Source organism: Tursiops truncatus, chromosome 18 (genome assembly GCF_011762595.2).
Source record: "Tursiops truncatus isolate mTurTru1 chromosome 18, mTurTru1.mat.Y, whole genome shotgun sequence".
In the NCBI taxonomy this organism is placed as follows: domain Eukaryota; kingdom Metazoa; phylum Chordata; class Mammalia; order Artiodactyla; family Delphinidae; genus Tursiops; species Tursiops truncatus.
Window position 1 is genome coordinate 16435587 of NC_047051.1, and position 16842 is coordinate 16452428.

The following is a 16842-nucleotide window of genomic DNA, read 5'->3' on the forward strand; positions in this document are numbered from 1 at the left end:
TATGGTAAAAACTTTATAGATAAAGTGGACACAGAGGGAACCTACCTCAACAAAATAAAGGCCATATATGACAAACCCACAGCAAACATCATTCTCAATGGTGAAAAGCTGAAAACATTTCCTCTAAGATCAGGAACAAGACAAGGATGTCCACTCTTGCCACTTTTATTCAACATAGTTTTGGAAGTCCTAGCCACGGCCATCAGAGAAGAAATAAAAGGAACCCAAATTGGAAAAAAGAAGTAAAACTGTCACTGTTTCCAGATGACATGATACTATACATAGAAAAGATGCTACCAGAAAACTACTAGTGCTCATCAATGAATCTGGTAAAGTTACAGGATACAAAATTAATACACAGAAATCTGTTGCATTTCTGTACACTAACAGCAAAATATCAGAAAGAGAAATTAAGGAAACAATCCCATTTACCATGGCATCAAAAAGAATAAAATACCTAGGAATAAACCTATCTAAGGATGCAAAAGATCTGTACTCCAAAAACTATAAGATGCTGATGAAAGAAATCGAGGATGACACAAACAGATGGAAAGATATACCATGTTCTTGGATTGGAAGAATCAATATTGTCAAAATGGCTATTCTACCCAAGGTAATTTAAAGATTCAACACAATCCCTATCAAATTACCAATGGAATTTTTTTTTGCAGATCTATAACAACAAAATCTTAAAATTTGTATGGAAACACAAAAGACCCTGAATAGCCAAAGCAATCTTAAGAAAGAAAAACGGAGCTGGAGGAATCAGGCTCCCTGACTTCAGACTATACTATGAAGCTACAGTAATCAAAACAGTATGGTACTGGCACAAAGACAGATTTATAGATCAATGGAAGAGGATAGAAAGCCCAGAAATAAACCCATGCACCTATGGTCAATTAATCTATGACAAAGGAGTCAAGAATATACAATGGAGAAAAGACAGTCTCTTCAATAAGTGGTGCTGGGAAAACTGGACAGCCACATGTAAAAGAATGAAATTAGAACACTCTCTAACACCATACACAAAAATAACCCTCAAAATAGATTAAAGACCTAAATGTAAGACCGGATACTATAAAACCCTTCGAGGAAAACACAGGCATAACACTCTTTGACATTAATCGTAGAAATATCTTTTTGGATCCACCTCCTAGAGTAATGAAAATAAAAACAAAAATAAACAAATGGGACCTAATAAAAACTTAAAAGCTTCTGCACAAAAAAAAACCTACCATAAACAAAATGAAAAGACAACCCACAGAATGGGAGAAAATATTTGCAAATTGTGTGACCAACAGGGGATTAATCTCTAAAATATACAAACAGCTCATGTAGCTCAATATCAAAAAAAAAACAACCCAATCAAAAAATGAGCAGAAGATTTAAATAGACATTTCTCCAAAGAAGACATACAGATGGCCTAAAAGCACATGAAAAGATGTTCAGCATCGCTAATTATTAGAGAAATGCAAATCAAAACTACAATGAGGTATCACCTCACACCGGTCAGAATGGCCGTCATCAAAAAGTCTAACATACAATAAATGCTGGAGAAGGTGTGGAGAAAAGGGAACCCTCCTACACTGTTGGTAGGAATGTAAATTGGTACAACCACTATGGAGAAGAGTATGGAAGTTCCTTAAAAAACTAAAAACAGAGCTACTATATGATCTAGCAATCCCACTCTGGGCTATATACCCAGAGGAAACCATAATTTGAAAAGATACTTGCACCCCAATGTTCACTGCAGCACTATTTACAATAGCCAAGACATGGAAGCAACCTAAGTGTCCACTGACAGAGGAATGGATAAAGAAGATGTGGTACATATATACAATGGAATATTACTCAGCCACAAAAAAGAATGAGATAATGCCCTTTGCAGCAACATGGATGGATCTAGAGATTATCATACTAAGTGAAGTAAGTCAGAGAAAGACAAATATCATATGATATCACTTATATGTGGAATCTAAAAAAAAGACACAAATGAACTTATTTACAAAATAGACACAGACTCACAGACTTTGAAAACAAACTTACGGTTACCAAAGGGGAAAGGTGTGTGGGTGGGAGGGATAAATTAGGAGGTTGGGATTAACATATACGCACTGCTATACATAAAATAGATAATCAACAAGAACCTATTGTATAGCACAGGGAACTCTACTCAATACTCTGTAATAACCTATATGGGAAAATAATCTGAAAAAGAATATATATATGTATATGTATAACTGAATCACTTTGCTGTACACCTGAAACTAACACAACACTGTAAATCAACTATACTCCAATACAAAATAAAAATTAAAAAATAAAACAAATGCTAGCTAGCATTTAGTTCAGTGAATAATAAAGCAATATTATTTCTTATTTGCATAGTTCAAAGGGAAATCTGAAAATTATCTAGTTCCTCTAAATCGTAAATATCTCAAGGTGACCTTTTTGACTTGAGCCATGTGGCCTGGCTGTAGTTTGAGCCAGGTATCTGTCATGTGCCAAATCCTCACTTCATTTCGCGATATGTGGATTATAGTTCTGATGTTTAATGCCCAAACCAACAAAAACTATGAAACTTTACCTGTGATTCAAGTAAATACAATCAGCACCTTTCAAGACAGTGTCCCCGAACTTGCTATCAACTTTCTCCTCTCAGGTAGCCGTATGTGAAAACTGAGATGCCAGAGGCAGAGGTGTTTCAGAAAGACAAAATCCTATATGCCTGGACGGATTTACCTGTTAATTCTAGAAAGCCTGGGTCTTGAAAGCATTTATCAGGTAGGGTAGGTATAGGACCTTCTTAAATCTGTATGCTGAACTTTGAATTCTAGAGTATAACTAATAACGTCTAAAGAGTTTGGGACGATCGCTGGAAGGATGGGAGGAGAAATGGGTCCAGTAATTGAGCCAAGACATTAACCACAGAACAGTCTACTGCATCCATTTCCTTCCATGTATTCACTCCCCCTTCCTAAGCTGAATGAAAGAAGCGCCAGAGGCATCACGTACTCCTTAAAAGACCAAGAAAGTCATTTCCAATGATCACTGAATTTGAACCACCTATTGCCCAGCAGCAGAAGGGTGGAAGGGTAGAAGGGGGGGGAGGCACCAGAGCGATAAAGAAAACAGGTATCTTCTCTACTGAACGTCAACATATTTTACAATTGTCATAGACGGGTTTTCCTGAAGTTCCTTTGTGGAAGTGAAGAATTCATTGGTAAAAACTCCCTACTTGTGAGGGAGTAGATTAAGGAATCTTTAATACCAAATCCCCTGGGATATCAGTTCATTCTAAATCCCCGGGAGCCACAAGCATTTAGTGGATGCTCCAACAGGTGGGTGAAGAGGCGCTAGAGGAATCGGCATTGCTTGCCTGGGGCACATGGCCACGCAGCTAAGTGAAAACTGTTTAATTAGCGTATGGACACCTTGACTTGATCTACGAGCCAGACAGAGGGTCACTGACCTCTCTTTTTTCTTAACTCATTGTTCTGTAACAGGTACTAACCAGGGTTTCTGGCAGAACCAATTCACTCGTTTCTCTGTTCTCCCCAAGTGGAGATAGACACAGACAGACAGACTTCCCCCAAGGTACCTGCAGAAGGATCTTGTTCCCATCGTGGTCCTCCGTCTGCCAGCGTCCCTCGCTGATGGGCCTGCAGGGGTTGGGCAAGAGAGGCACCAGCTCGCCAATGTCCTTGACTCGGAACTCCAGCACGGAGGAATCAGTGGGGACCGGGGTCTGGTCACAGGGCAGTCTCTTCAGGGAGAACTGGATGTCCACATCCAGACTGGAGAAAATGGGGAAGATGCAGAAGTCCGTTTTCCTCTGGCTGGGGCTCCGCCTGAGTATCAGCTCGTAGAACTTGAGGATGTCGGCGTAGTTGTCATGGCGACAGTAGATGGTGAAGCGCACGATTTCCTTGCCGTAGTGCACAGGCCGGATGGCCCACAGCGGTGTCCCCGGGGCCAGAGTGAAGAACTCCTGGCTGCAGGGCAGGTAGGGCAGAAACCTGCTAGGCACGCGCTCCGTGTGGTGATGGCGCCAGGGCGGCCGCTGCAGCGTGCGGTGCAGCTGCAGGATCTGCTCCTCGCCGTACTCCTCCTGCAGGAAGAGGACCACCGCCAGGGCTGGCTGCGCCACCTTGGGGGCCTTCCTCCGCCGCCGGGACGCCCTCCTCTCAGAGACCCTGAACAGCTGGAGGTCTGGGTGGATCCAAGCCAAGACCTTGTCGATGGCCTCCTGCAGGGGTCGGGATTCCCCTGGGTCTGCGATTATGTGGACGCTGACCAAGAAAGGGTCCTGCGCTTCCTCCACGGAGAGCTCACCTAGCAGCACAAAACAAAACCCAAGAAACAAATGGTGACTATTTCATTGAGGTGTCCCGTGATAACATGCAAGGCCTCGGGCAGGAAGAGAAGTTAATTTTAACTGAACGGACTCCTTGATTGTTTTGAAATTCTGATCCCAAGCTCCCGTGCAAATACTCCTGTTGCAGCACCCTGGCAGCCCCAAACTCAAGAACTATTACTCACACCGGTTCCCAAGCTGGTTGCTGTCAGGACAACCTTGGTGTGGTGCTTCCTCAGGTTGAGCGTATTTTCTATTGAACAGCACAGAGTCAAGTCTCCATGGGTTTCGAAAGGATAACAGGGCCATTAGGGAAGATGCTGTAGCCCTAAGTGCACACCATTTAGAATTTCCTTAGGTAACTGCAGTGCCTTCCCCCACAAATGGTCCCTATATCATTGCACTTCTTTGGTTTGCTTATTTCACTGGTTTGTTCATCGGTTTGTTCATTCATTTAACATTTATGGAATCCTTTCTTCACCAGGCACTTACTCTAATTGACACATCAAGCCCTGGCTGGTAAGGCATCCTGCCAACTGTGTCCTGATGGTAGGGTGGCCGGGTGGTGACCATCTTGCTCCTCGAGACACAGGGAAGAACGACCCAGCGGGGAGGAGGGCGAGCACCGTGTTCTTGCTGTCATAGCTGCCAGGGGCCGTGGTTAGGGGTGGGGTGACGCATGGTCGGACCATCATTGCCTGTGTCCTGCTGCCTTTTGGGCCCCTCCTCAGGCCGTGTCCACCCAGAAGCCCACACATCCTGATTGGGTCAGTTCCCCTTCCCGTGTCCTCTGGCAGAACAGCGAATTCCAAGTGTGAAGGTGACCATTTACCTGGGCAACCTTCTCCCATGGGGTGAACAGTTTGCCAGCCACACTGGCATATTTCTACTTTAAAGATATTCAGCATATTTCATCAAGTAACCCGATAAAAGGCTTGTTCTTGCTCATGATGGCTCCTCTTGCATTTATTTAAGTTGTGTGACCGTCCAAGGGAAGTCAAGGAAACTTCAAGTCTATTGTGACTTGGAGGGCAAGGTTCATCTAGAATCTAGACCTGTCTGCACACACATGCCTCACGATGTCCGCTAGGGTATCAGGCACAGGGCGATCACGGGGTCGGTAACGTTTGAGAAGCATGATGTGCTTTTAGGAACCATCACCTTGATCAGTTTGCAGGATGAAAGGTGATTTTTTTGTAGTTAAACAAGACATTCCAAGTGGGTTTACAGGTACATTTCATCACAAGCACCTATGATAACATGGTCTTCATTTTGCTGGAGCAAAACCTGTCTGAATTTGCATTCGAACCCTGTTAAATATCTCACTTGGGAACAGTTAGCTCAGTTTCCTGTTGCCTTCTTTCTCCTTCACTCATTCCCCCACACATTTCTTGAGCAATCAATATGTACCAGGCACTGGGAGACAAGGGAGCTGGCACCATGACTACGGGGGAGTCCATTTACATAGACTCTGGTGTGACTAGTGCCCCCTTAGAGTTGTACAGTGTATGACCTGCATAGCCACAGGCAGCAGCCAGAAAGAACCATAAGCCACAAATGAGAACTTCATGACTTAGCTGGGAAACACCGACATAAAGATTAAAATTCAATCTGATATAAGTCTATAGGAAATATGATAGAGTAGCATCTCAGGTGGAGGGGAGATTCTAAAGTCACCATGACATAAACATTGACTATAGACACTATTACCACTGATAGTCCCTTGAATTTCCAGGATAGAACTGGAAGGTCCTGATTTGCAACAAGACCACACACCCAGATAGATGTTCCTTTGGTTGAACAGCAGATGAAATAAAGGCTTGCTGCCTGGTTGTTATAAAAGAAGAGTCTTGTATCATTAAACACGAGACGCCCGCTCAGTAGGCTGTGCCTTTTATGCTACAAGAGGCTTTCGGGAGCTGAAGAGGAAAGGATGACTAAGGTAACAGCAAAGTCAAGTCTCGGTACTCCCACAATCACGGAGTAGAACGGTGGGTGGAATTATTTAAGCTCTGCCTCTCTTTCTCCCTCTGGCTGAGCCTAATCTCGAATTGCTATGAGTTAAGTATGAGCACGATGCAATTGCAGTTTACTACCACATCACAAAGGAAGGAGAAATTTTTTCTCCAGAGGGCTTCTGAGAGGGCTTTCTGGAAGATGCTCCAGGTGAACTGCGTCTTGAAGGGTCGATGATATCTCACTTACAATAACCTCAGATATGGGGGAGGAAGGAAGAGGCAGGAAGAGGGAAGACTGTTTATGAAGGCACAGAGCTGTGTGAAAAACAAGCACATTTGGAAAGGGGTGGTGAGTAATTCTGAAACGTGGCAACAGATACAGCAGGAAAAATGGATTGGGGCCAAGCTGTACAGGGCTTCAGCTCAATCCGGCAGTGATAAGGGGCAGTGGAAATTTTTAATAAAGGGATGCTGGGATCAAGTCAGGGGCGGTCGGCTATAAGCGAAGCAAGAAGTTAGAAGATGAGTGAAGAGTCTAGGTCAGGATAACAAGGACGTGGGAGATTGCATTATGGGCCCTGGTTCTTTATCTTACCCTGTCACCTTGCTCTCTGCCATGTGGCTTTGTAGTTCCCTCCACTAAATGGCTGTAGTGCATTTCCCCACCCTTTGACTTCAAATGAGACCATACGCCTAGCTTTGGCCAACAGAAATAGCGGCATGCGTTCTGGCTTGTTTCTTGTGCTTCTAACGTTTCCATGAGAAGAACATGCTCGGGCCAGCCCACTGGGGCCAGAAAGGAGTATGAGGGCGACGTGGACCCGAGCCAGCCTAGCTGAGCCAAGCCTCCATCAGCCGGGCTCAAGACACTCAAAGACACCCAGCAGATCTTGGTCTGGAACCGCTGACCCAAGACACATGGGAAATGATAAATGACTGCTGTTTCGAGCCACTGCTTGGGGTTGGCTCAAAACACACAGCGACACTTTCAGGGAGTGTACAGAAGAGGGCTAGTCTCACAGGCTATTTAGGAAGCACGTGGAGCCCACAGGCCTGGAGGTAGGAGCAAGAAAAGCAGGAGAGGAGTTGACCTTGATGTTTCTGGCTTGAGCAACTCATCTGATGTTGATGCTTAACTGAGACAGAAAACAGAGGAAGAAGGGCAGGTTTGCGGGGAAAGATAAGGAGATCCACTTTGGCCATGCTGGCTTGTGATGCCCGATTGACTTCCAGGAGGGATGTCCTGTTGGCAACTGGACCTGTGTGTTGCTGAGGTGACGTGCTGAACTTAAGGATGGACCAGTTACCTTTTGGCCACATTCCCGCTTTCATACAGTTATCTCGTGTGTGCCCTGTTTTGATATGAACCAGTGAAAATTCATCTTGGTGGCTTACAAAACAACTGGAATTCATAGATTATTCTGGTCCTTTGCTTGCTCTTTCAGCTCACCTGGCTACTTTGTTTCACTGAACACAAGCACCACTAGCAGCAGGAGTGAAGTGGAAACAAGAGCAGTGAAAACACAAACCAATGACATTTCCTGCCCGTAAGTAGCTCCAGGAGGTACCACAGTCGCCTACGATGGATATTCCACTTTTCTGTGGTGCCCTGATCGCCCACCAGTGGAGACGTGATGTCACTAAACAGTTGTGAATGCTCACTATAAATGGAAGGTGTAGAAAGGCTTTGAATAATCTGGGGATGAAGACATTCACTTGAGAAAACTACCGATGATTTCCACAAGGGGAAAAAAGGACACGTGGAGTAGCAAGAGTGTTTGGGAAAGGAAGTTGTCAGAGCGTCAGCCGGTCCCATTAAGATCCTAACCCCACACTCAGCGTGTGCGTGGCCATGGACGTGGGGTGATGCTTCTGCGTGACACACAGATGACATTCACTGGGGGCCAGTGTTCTACATGTACGAGCTCATGGGATCCTCACAACGACCCCAGAAGTCGGGGGGGGGCGGGGAGGGTCGCTCCCCTTGTCCTCACTTCAGAGAGCGGATATTGAGGCACAAAGAGGCGAAGGAACCTGCTGAGGGCACAGAGGGAGGGAGCGGGCAGGCACCTGGCTATGGCGTGAGGTCTGTGTGCACAGTCCCCCTGCGGTTCTGCACAGAAGTACTTGTTTCCCAGCCGAAGGGGCAGCTTTCACTCTCCAGCCATTTCTGGCCACGCTTCTGCTACTTCACCTCTCTCTCCTGCTCGCTTCTGATTGGCTGGCTTCTCGGCCACCAGTCCATAGCTTCCTGTCATGGACACCCCTTTACATCTCTTTCTTCTGGCCCTGGGTCTCTGAGGAAGACTGTCAGAAACCGCCTCCCTGAGGGCACACGCCCAGGTCTTTGCGATGTGAGCGCTGCCCTCAAGGGGAAGTGCAGGGCAGCACTGCAGGTGGGCACAACAGTGACAGAAAAGCAAGAGAGTGACAAGGGAAAGCAGACGGGTGTGGGAGGCCTGCGTGAGAAGAGGCCCGGGGTAAGTCAGCTTCTGAGTCTCCGAGACAGAGCTGTCAGGGTGCTCAGTCGGCCACCTCTATGGGCGGCACAAAGGTTTCCCAGGGAGCAGGAACAAAGGCCATGCAGAAGCCTGTTTACAGCTTTGCAAAAGGGCAAGATGCCCAGCTTCGGAGCAGGGAGGGGGCTGAAAGGCACTCGACCAAGCACGGCTCACCCGGGATGCAGCCCTCATCAAGTAAGCAAGGAGGACGAAGACCCGACCCCAGAGCTCCCTCTTCACCGTGTGAACCACAGAGACGTAAGCGGCTAATATCCTGCCGCTGAGAAGAGCCGGGGGAATGAGTGGTGGCATTAGTGCGCTCTGGCCATCGCCAGCATGTGCCCACTGCATGTGACCCTGAAATAAACAGGCTCAAAGGGGCACAGAACGCAGCCCCACACCGTCACCGTCATCGGGTGCTGGGGTTACGCACGCCCAGAGCAAACCTGCCCCTGTGGAGCTAGACAGGACGCCAAGTGTTTGAGGGGATGAAGAGAAAATGTGAATAATTAATTGACATGAAAAGCCTCTCCGCCTCCCTGGAGGAGCAGAGACGCTGCGACTGTAGGATATGCCTTTATCATATCTATTACACGTCCTCTCAAAGGCCCTCAGAGAGCACCTGTTCGGCTAGGGCAGGACACAGACCCAAACCGGCCAATGGGCGGATCTCCCCAGGGCTGGAGAGAGATCGGAGCTGTTCACAAAGCTTTCCAACTAGCTTATGCTTCCCAAGAGGACAAAGAAGATTCTTTCCCATGTGATCATTTACAATTAGATTTTCCTTGGATAATGTAAAACACAAACTGTAAGGAAAGCACTGCGCCAGTTCAGGCCTTCTGTGAGGCAGAAGGTGTATTATTAACCTGAGGATTTGTTCCATTTTCCCCAGTATATCCCCTCTTTTTCGTAAGTGTAACAGAAAATAACTTAGACAATAACAACCATGTATTATGTTCTTATTATTTGTCAGACACTGTCCTAAAAGCTTTACTATATATATTATCTCATTTAATCTTTAAAACACCACCATGCTAAAGGTGTATTCTTTCTCCACATCTTGCAGGTGAAATGGTAACTGACCCGCCAAAGGCCATTCGGCTGGAGAAGGACGGCGTGTCTGTGCGCCTCACCATGTGCTTTTTCTTGCCTCTTGAGTCCACCATCCTTAGAATCATCCTGCCCTGAACCTCGGCCTGCCTGGCTGGGCTCTGAAACTGTGGCTGGGCTCCATCAGGAAATGTGGGTGGGTGATTCTGCCGCAGACGGACTGACCAGTACACCTGGACAGTTTCTGGCAATCCCTGACCCACACGGTACACCTGGACAGTTTCTGGCAATCCCTGACCCACGCGGTACACCTGGACAGTTTCTGCAATCCCTGACCCACGTGGTACACCTGGACAGTTTCTGGCAATCCCTGACCCACGCGGTACACCTGGACAGTTTCTGCAATCCCTGACCCACGTGGTACACCTGGACAGTTTCTGGCAATCCCTGACCCACGCGGTACACCTGGACAGTTTCTGGCAATCCCTGACCCACGCGGTACACCTGGACAGTTTCTGCAATCCCTGACCCACGTGGTATACCTGGAGAGTTTCTGGCAATCCCTGACCCATGTGGACATCCTAAGTCTGCTGGCGGACAGGGAGGGGACTGAGGTCCTTCTGCTTGTTGACAGATGTCCTTATGCTGGTCCTCCCACTTGGCTATCTCAATGCTGCCTCACTGCCAGTGGGACCCCTCACTGCCACTCTCTTGCCCGCACTGTCCCCTGCTGTCCAGTGCCTGCCAGACTGCCCTCCTCCCAGAACTGGCAAACTGATGTGTCCCCAAGACACTGACTTCCCAACAGCAGGTACGTCTCTAATTGAAGGTCCAGATCGCTCATTCCAAAGGGAGTGCCTGGCCAAGTCTCAGGATATGACAAGCTCAGATACCCCTTTCTAGAATTTCTGGGCAATGACTGATGTCTCCTGTCATTTTATCCACCATTTATCACTGACAGTTTGCAATTCAGTGGCAATCACTTCCTTAACCAAGGAATATTTATTGAGCACCTACTACCTGCCGGGCACTGTAGGATACAGTGGTGACTAAAAGAGTCTCTGCCTTCATACAACTTATAATCTAGTGGTGGGAGATAGATAATAAAATATATAAGATGAAGTCAGGTACCTAAATGCAATAGACACTTCACTGAACAAACCCATGTTCAATGTGGGTACAACAAGGCGTTTCCAAGGCAGTAACCTTACAATCCCCTGAATAAACTGCCCTGGACGTTCCAGTGCCATAAGAACCACAGGGCCCCAGACACACCCAGGAGGCCCAGAGTCTGAACAAGGGCACCTCTAGCTGCTGCAGGCTGTATGGTTTAGGCAATCTGGCCCTGGAGCTTAGCTTGAGTCCCCCTAACCTCAAATGCAGGAGGGCTGAATAGACTCCTGATTTGCATTTCTAGAGCCCCACTCTGCAGCACCCAACAGTTCAGGGGCTTGGATGTGTGGTCTGTCAACCAGACACATGTGACCAAGTGGTGGAACACCCACAGGAGACAGTGGACAAGGTGGGTAAGAAAGACATGCCCAGGGCCTAGGGTGATGCTGTGAAGAAAGATTAGGTCAGAAAGCAGGAGGGAAAGAAGCTCCAGAATGACAATGAATATAAAACCTGCTACGTTAAAGTGGCACAGGGGGCCAACCTCCCCACATCAAGCTGCCTGGTCTTCCCAGAATGCCTGAAATAAAAGCTCCCAGAAAGGGGTTTCCAAATTCCTTCCTGGGAGAGTCTATTCATCCGGAATATAATGAATAACCTGCCTTCAGTTTTTTGGGTTTTTTTTTCACAGTTTTTTTTACAGCCAGTTCTTGGAACCTCTGAACTAATTAAAAAGTTGAAGCAATCCCCTCTGTCCCTGACAACACTTAAAGTCTAAGACATTCTCAATTCTCAGTAATTTTGGTTGGCCTGTAACTTTGAGCTATGAAAGGGGCAAGGCTGGTCCCAGTGCCAGCCCCAGACTGCAGTTAAAATGAGACGCAGGGTTGGGAATAGTGGCAATCTGGTGGCAATGAGGTGACATGCAGAGTATTTAATACAGGGGATCCAAAATGCGTCCATAATATAGATAAAATGCATCTCCTCCTTCAGCCTGAATTCACAGAACTTTCGTGTAATTGAAGAATGGAATATAGGCTGAAGAGACTAAGCCAAAAACTCTCTTTTCCTTTGACAGAGGAGAACACTATGGCATCCTTCTGACCCTTAGGCCACTCAAGACTTTGTAAGAAGTACGGCTTTGCCATCCCTGTAGTTATTTGACGGCTCTCTCAATTTTCATCACCTAGTACAGAAACAGTGTCAGGAATCTGTATGTGAGAGGCTTATTCTTGAACTCACTCTAAAACTATTAAGGGGGCTTCCCTGGTGGCGCAGTGGTTGAGAGTCCGCCTGCCGATGCAGGGGACACGGGTTCGTGCCCCGGTCCGGGAGGATCCCACATGCCGTGGAGCGGCTGGGCCCGTGAGCCATGGCCGCTGAGCCTTCGCTCCACAACGGGAGAGGCCACAACAGTGAGAGGCCCGCGTACCGCAAAAAAAAAAAAAAAAATTAAGAAAGAATTGATATAGAAAGTAAGGCAGATGCTTTAGACACCCTGCATGTTTCTCCACTTGGAAATGTGACATCAACTTGACTTTAAATGTATTTCTAAGCTTTGTTGTGGAACAAACCTGCAGATGGGAAGAGGAGGGGGAAGGAAAGGCCAGACACCAACCAGAGAGGAAATAACAAAGTCACTTTAAATTCTGACACTGCTTGACATTGATTCTGGAAGAGGCCCGGGAAGTTGATGTGTAATTGGTCTGAGAAGGTTTAATTCAGCTAGAAACACTTAAATATATCTGGCATAGTTATCTAAGTCCTGAGGACTATAATGACTTTGCAGTTTTATGAGAAGGTAAGACAGGTCTGACGCACACCAGTCCCCAGTGCTTAACAATGTACTAGACCCCTTGTGTATAAAAAGTTATATGGTTCAGATGACTGACGAGACGCTATTTGTGCCAATCTCTGCTGTATGGCAAAGTGACTCAGGTATACACATATAGACATTTTTTTAAATATTCTTTTCCATTATGGTTTATCCCAGGATACTGAATATAGTTCCCTGTGCTATACAGTAGGACCTTGTTGTTTATCCATCCTATATATAATAGTTTACATCTGCTAATCCCAAACTCCCAGCCCTTCCCTTCCCCACTCCCCTCCCCCAGGCAACCACAAGTCTGATTTCTATGTCTGTGAGTCTGTTTCTGTTTTGTAGATAGGGTCATTTGTGTCTTATTTTAGATTCCACATATAAGTGATATTGTATGGTATTTGTCTTTCTCTGTCTGACTTACTTCACTTAGTACGATAATCTCTAGGTCCATCCATGTTGCTGCAAATGGCATTATTTCATTCTTTTTTACAGCTCAGTAGTATTCCACTGTATATATGTACCACATCTCCTTTGTCCTTTCCTCTGTCAATGGACATTTAGGATGTTTCCATGTTTTGGCTATTGTGAATAGTGCTGCTATGAACATAGGGGTGCATGTATCTTTTTGAATTATAGTTTTGGCTGGGTAAATGCCCAGGAGTGGGATTGCTGGATCATATGGTAATTCTGTTTTCAGTTTTCTGAGGAACCTCCACAGTTTTCCAAAGTGGTTGTACGAATTTACATTCCCACCAACAGTGCAAGAGGGTTCCCTTTTCTCCACACCCTCTCCAGCATTTATTGTTTGTAGACTTTTTAATGACGGCCGTTCTGACCGGCGTGAGGTGATACCTCATGATAGTTTTTCATTTGCATGTCTCTAATGATTAGTGATGTTGAGCATCTTTCCATGTGTCTACTGGCCATTGTAAATCAACTCTATTTCAATAAAAAATAAATTAAAAAAGAGAGAGACTCTAGTATTTTACACAGAATCCATTCTTCTCCTCAGTGACTGCCATTCTTTCTAAACCACACTGTATCTTGCCATTTCCATCGGTGCCACAGTCACCCTGAGAGTGCCAGGACCTCAGTGAAATTCTGTAGATTTGGAGATGAGGCAGCAGGGCTTGCAAACAACAGGGTTAGAATATTCATCTTGTTTTAAGAAGTAAGGTACATCTATCAAAGCCAAGCAGACAAAAGAGGCGGTGTTCACCAAACCTATCCCGAGGCTTTGTTCATCAGGACGGCTCAGCCTTACGCGAGAGCTAGCGGGACGAGTCCTCACAACTACAGTAACTAAGATTTATCTCATAAAGGGATTTGTCTGGCAGGATGTTGAGAAATGAGATGAACCATGATTAGCTTTATAAGTGTTCCAGGAAAAAACACTATGGACATGCTTATAAAATATATCATGGATGGGCGCTGAAAAATCAAAGATAAAATGTGACATTGCTTCTGCTCATGATGAAACTAGCAATGTGGGAAACGGAGGCTGTGGACTCTTTCTTTTTGGCCTAAAATTCAGTGAAATATTCAAATGCTTTGCTAACTTGAATAGGATACTGATGTATCCCTGGGCCTTGTTTCCAAGTTTCCTCAGAAAAATAGGTACCTTACATCCCACTTGAAGAACAAGCTTCCTGGGCATGACTAGAAAATTAAAGATGGGGGAGGCATTTAGTCCAGCCCCTCATGGTACAGATGAGGTCAGACGACTTGACCAAGTCGACCCGTTAGTCAACGGCAGGTCTAGAAGAGAACAAACATCTCCCAACTTCCAATTTGGGGCTCCCCCTAGCTCTGAAGTGCTTACTCCTGCTAATGGCCCCAAGGACTGCAAAGCAGGAGGAGACAGGGTCCCTTCCAGAGATCACAACCTAACTGAGAAAGCAAGATGCTCACACGTGAGAAATAGAAGAGAAACACAAAATGGGAGATGGTAGGTTCTGAATGACGTAGGGGATGAATTTCAGAGATAATAACCGAAGTTTCCCTCTCCCACACTTTTCTTACTGCTTGCGGCCCTCCACCTGCAGAGTCTGGGCTGTTCATTGCTTCAGGGCAGGTGGGGGCAGATGGACCCACCATTCATCAAGTTTCTGAATTTAGACTGTTTTCAGATCCCAGCAGAGGAAACAGTCTGGAAGGGCAAGGCTCTTCTCTACTGCAAGGACTGAGGTTTCGGAGACAGAAGAGGCCTTCTGAGCTAAGAAAGGCTAAAAACCTAGGGCAGGGCGTTTACCCCATGAATTGGACTCTGCAGAAGAATGTGTGATGCTGCAGGGGCGGCTTTTCCGCCTCAGCAGATGTCCGGTTTGGGCTTCTGGTGGGAGGAAGAAGACTGGAAGAGACCTGACCAAAGCCTGGATGCCAGAAGGTTTCTGAGGGTCATGTACTGAACTCCTGGGCTGAGCCGTGCAGGGGTGGGTGCTCCAGAGCAGACCTGTACCTTCACTTGCCAGGGGCTGAGGTGGTGGCTCAAGAGCTAAGTTCAGCTCGATTACAGAGAAATACAACGAACAGTTCCACTCTTACACCTGAGCAGGTGACTGTGAAAATGCATACTCACTGAAACAGGAGGTTCCTACACAGTTCTCAAGAGACAGCATCCAACTGACGGTGAGCCTCTAAACACGCCAGCTCACAGAAAGATCTCCAACTTCTGAGTCTAGATTGTCTGTGACCCACACATTTCAGCCTATGCTCAAGCCTGAGGCAATGAAATACTAAAGATGGACTCACAGAGGAAGTCCAGTTCTCCCCGCAATAAAGGAAAGACTTCTCACAACTATTCTTGTTACAAAGAAGGAAAGATAAGTCTTCCAGGCACTGGTTGCACAGCTCAGCATCAGTACCTTTTGGTACCAGTAATAATGTCAGAAGATGTCAGGGTGAGATAAAAATAAAAGGGGAAGTGAGAGCAGATGGAATGTACCTTCCCTTCCATAACCAGTGTGTTGTACAAAATTTAAAAGTTTAACAAATGAGGATGAAGGAGAGAAGGTTTACAAAGAAAGGAGGGAGGGCTGATGGGATCCTCTTCGCTTTCCTAGTCAGTTCTGAATATTGTTAACGTTTAGTGGATATGACCTGGCTTTTTGCACAACCTTCCCTGAATACTTCCAACTTGTCTTCCCCTCAAAGGTTAACAGCAACAATACTGATGTTGAATAAAGATAGAAATTGTCTACTGGAAGCGAAATACTTTCCATGAAGCCTGTGCAGTGCACAGATGGTTTGGAGGCACTGTTATTGCTGCCTGAGGTTGGAGCGGGCACGTAATCAATACTATACTTTTAATGAGAGCCACAGAACAGACTTCAGCCTGTGGGTCTCCAAAAGCTGAGAGTCTCCCTGTTTACAGTCTGCTCTTCAGAGCACTTTTGCCCATTGTTACTGTGTGTGTATCCACCCATACAGTTTTAGTTTATAAAAATCCCAATTTTTATAAGACGCTGGTACTCTCATTCATGCCAATGGGAGAGTGAAATGACCTGGCAATAGGGATCATACGCTTTAAAAAGTAAGTACGCTTTTTACCTTGGCAATTCCACTCGTAGGAATTTATACTAAGGAAATAATGAAGGATATGCACAAAGATATAGTATAAAATGCTGATTATAATAGTGAAAAAGTGAATAGGACCTATAGGACCAACAATAGGGCACTGGTGAATAAAGTATGGTGCAGAAAGAAATACAATGGAATCCTGTATAGAGAGTCAAACTATTATAGAAGTAAGTTTACTGGTACATAAAGAACTTTACAATATGCTTAGTGAGAAAATTAGACCATGAAACTATCCAATATAATTTTTGGTAATAATGTACACATATATAGGAATATAGATGCTCAGAAAGAAATCTATAAAGGCAGACACCAAATTACAACTTGTTTCTGGATGGCTGCATTCTGAGTTTTCTTCCTTTTGCTAATCTGTATTTTCTGATTTTTCTACAAGGACTATGTATTATTTGGATATAATTATTTTAAAACTGGGAAAAGCACCTGGCATGTCAGGAGAAGGCG

At 45.7% G+C, this 16842-nt stretch overlaps 1 protein-coding gene across 5 annotated transcripts in view; it reads right to left on the minus strand.

Moving 5' to 3' along the window:
- FAM124A (family with sequence similarity 124 member A) overlaps window positions 1-16842 on the minus strand; it is a 107738-nt gene that overhangs the window by 75059 nt on the left and 15837 nt on the right. For all 5 annotated transcript variants that reach the window (XM_019936646.3, XM_073795139.1, XM_073795140.1 and 2 more), the window contains one exon: window positions 3602-4335. In XM_019936646.3, the coding sequence (XP_019792205.1) occupies window positions 3602-4335 (734 nt within the window). The remainder of the gene's footprint in view (window positions 1-3601; window positions 4336-16842) is intronic.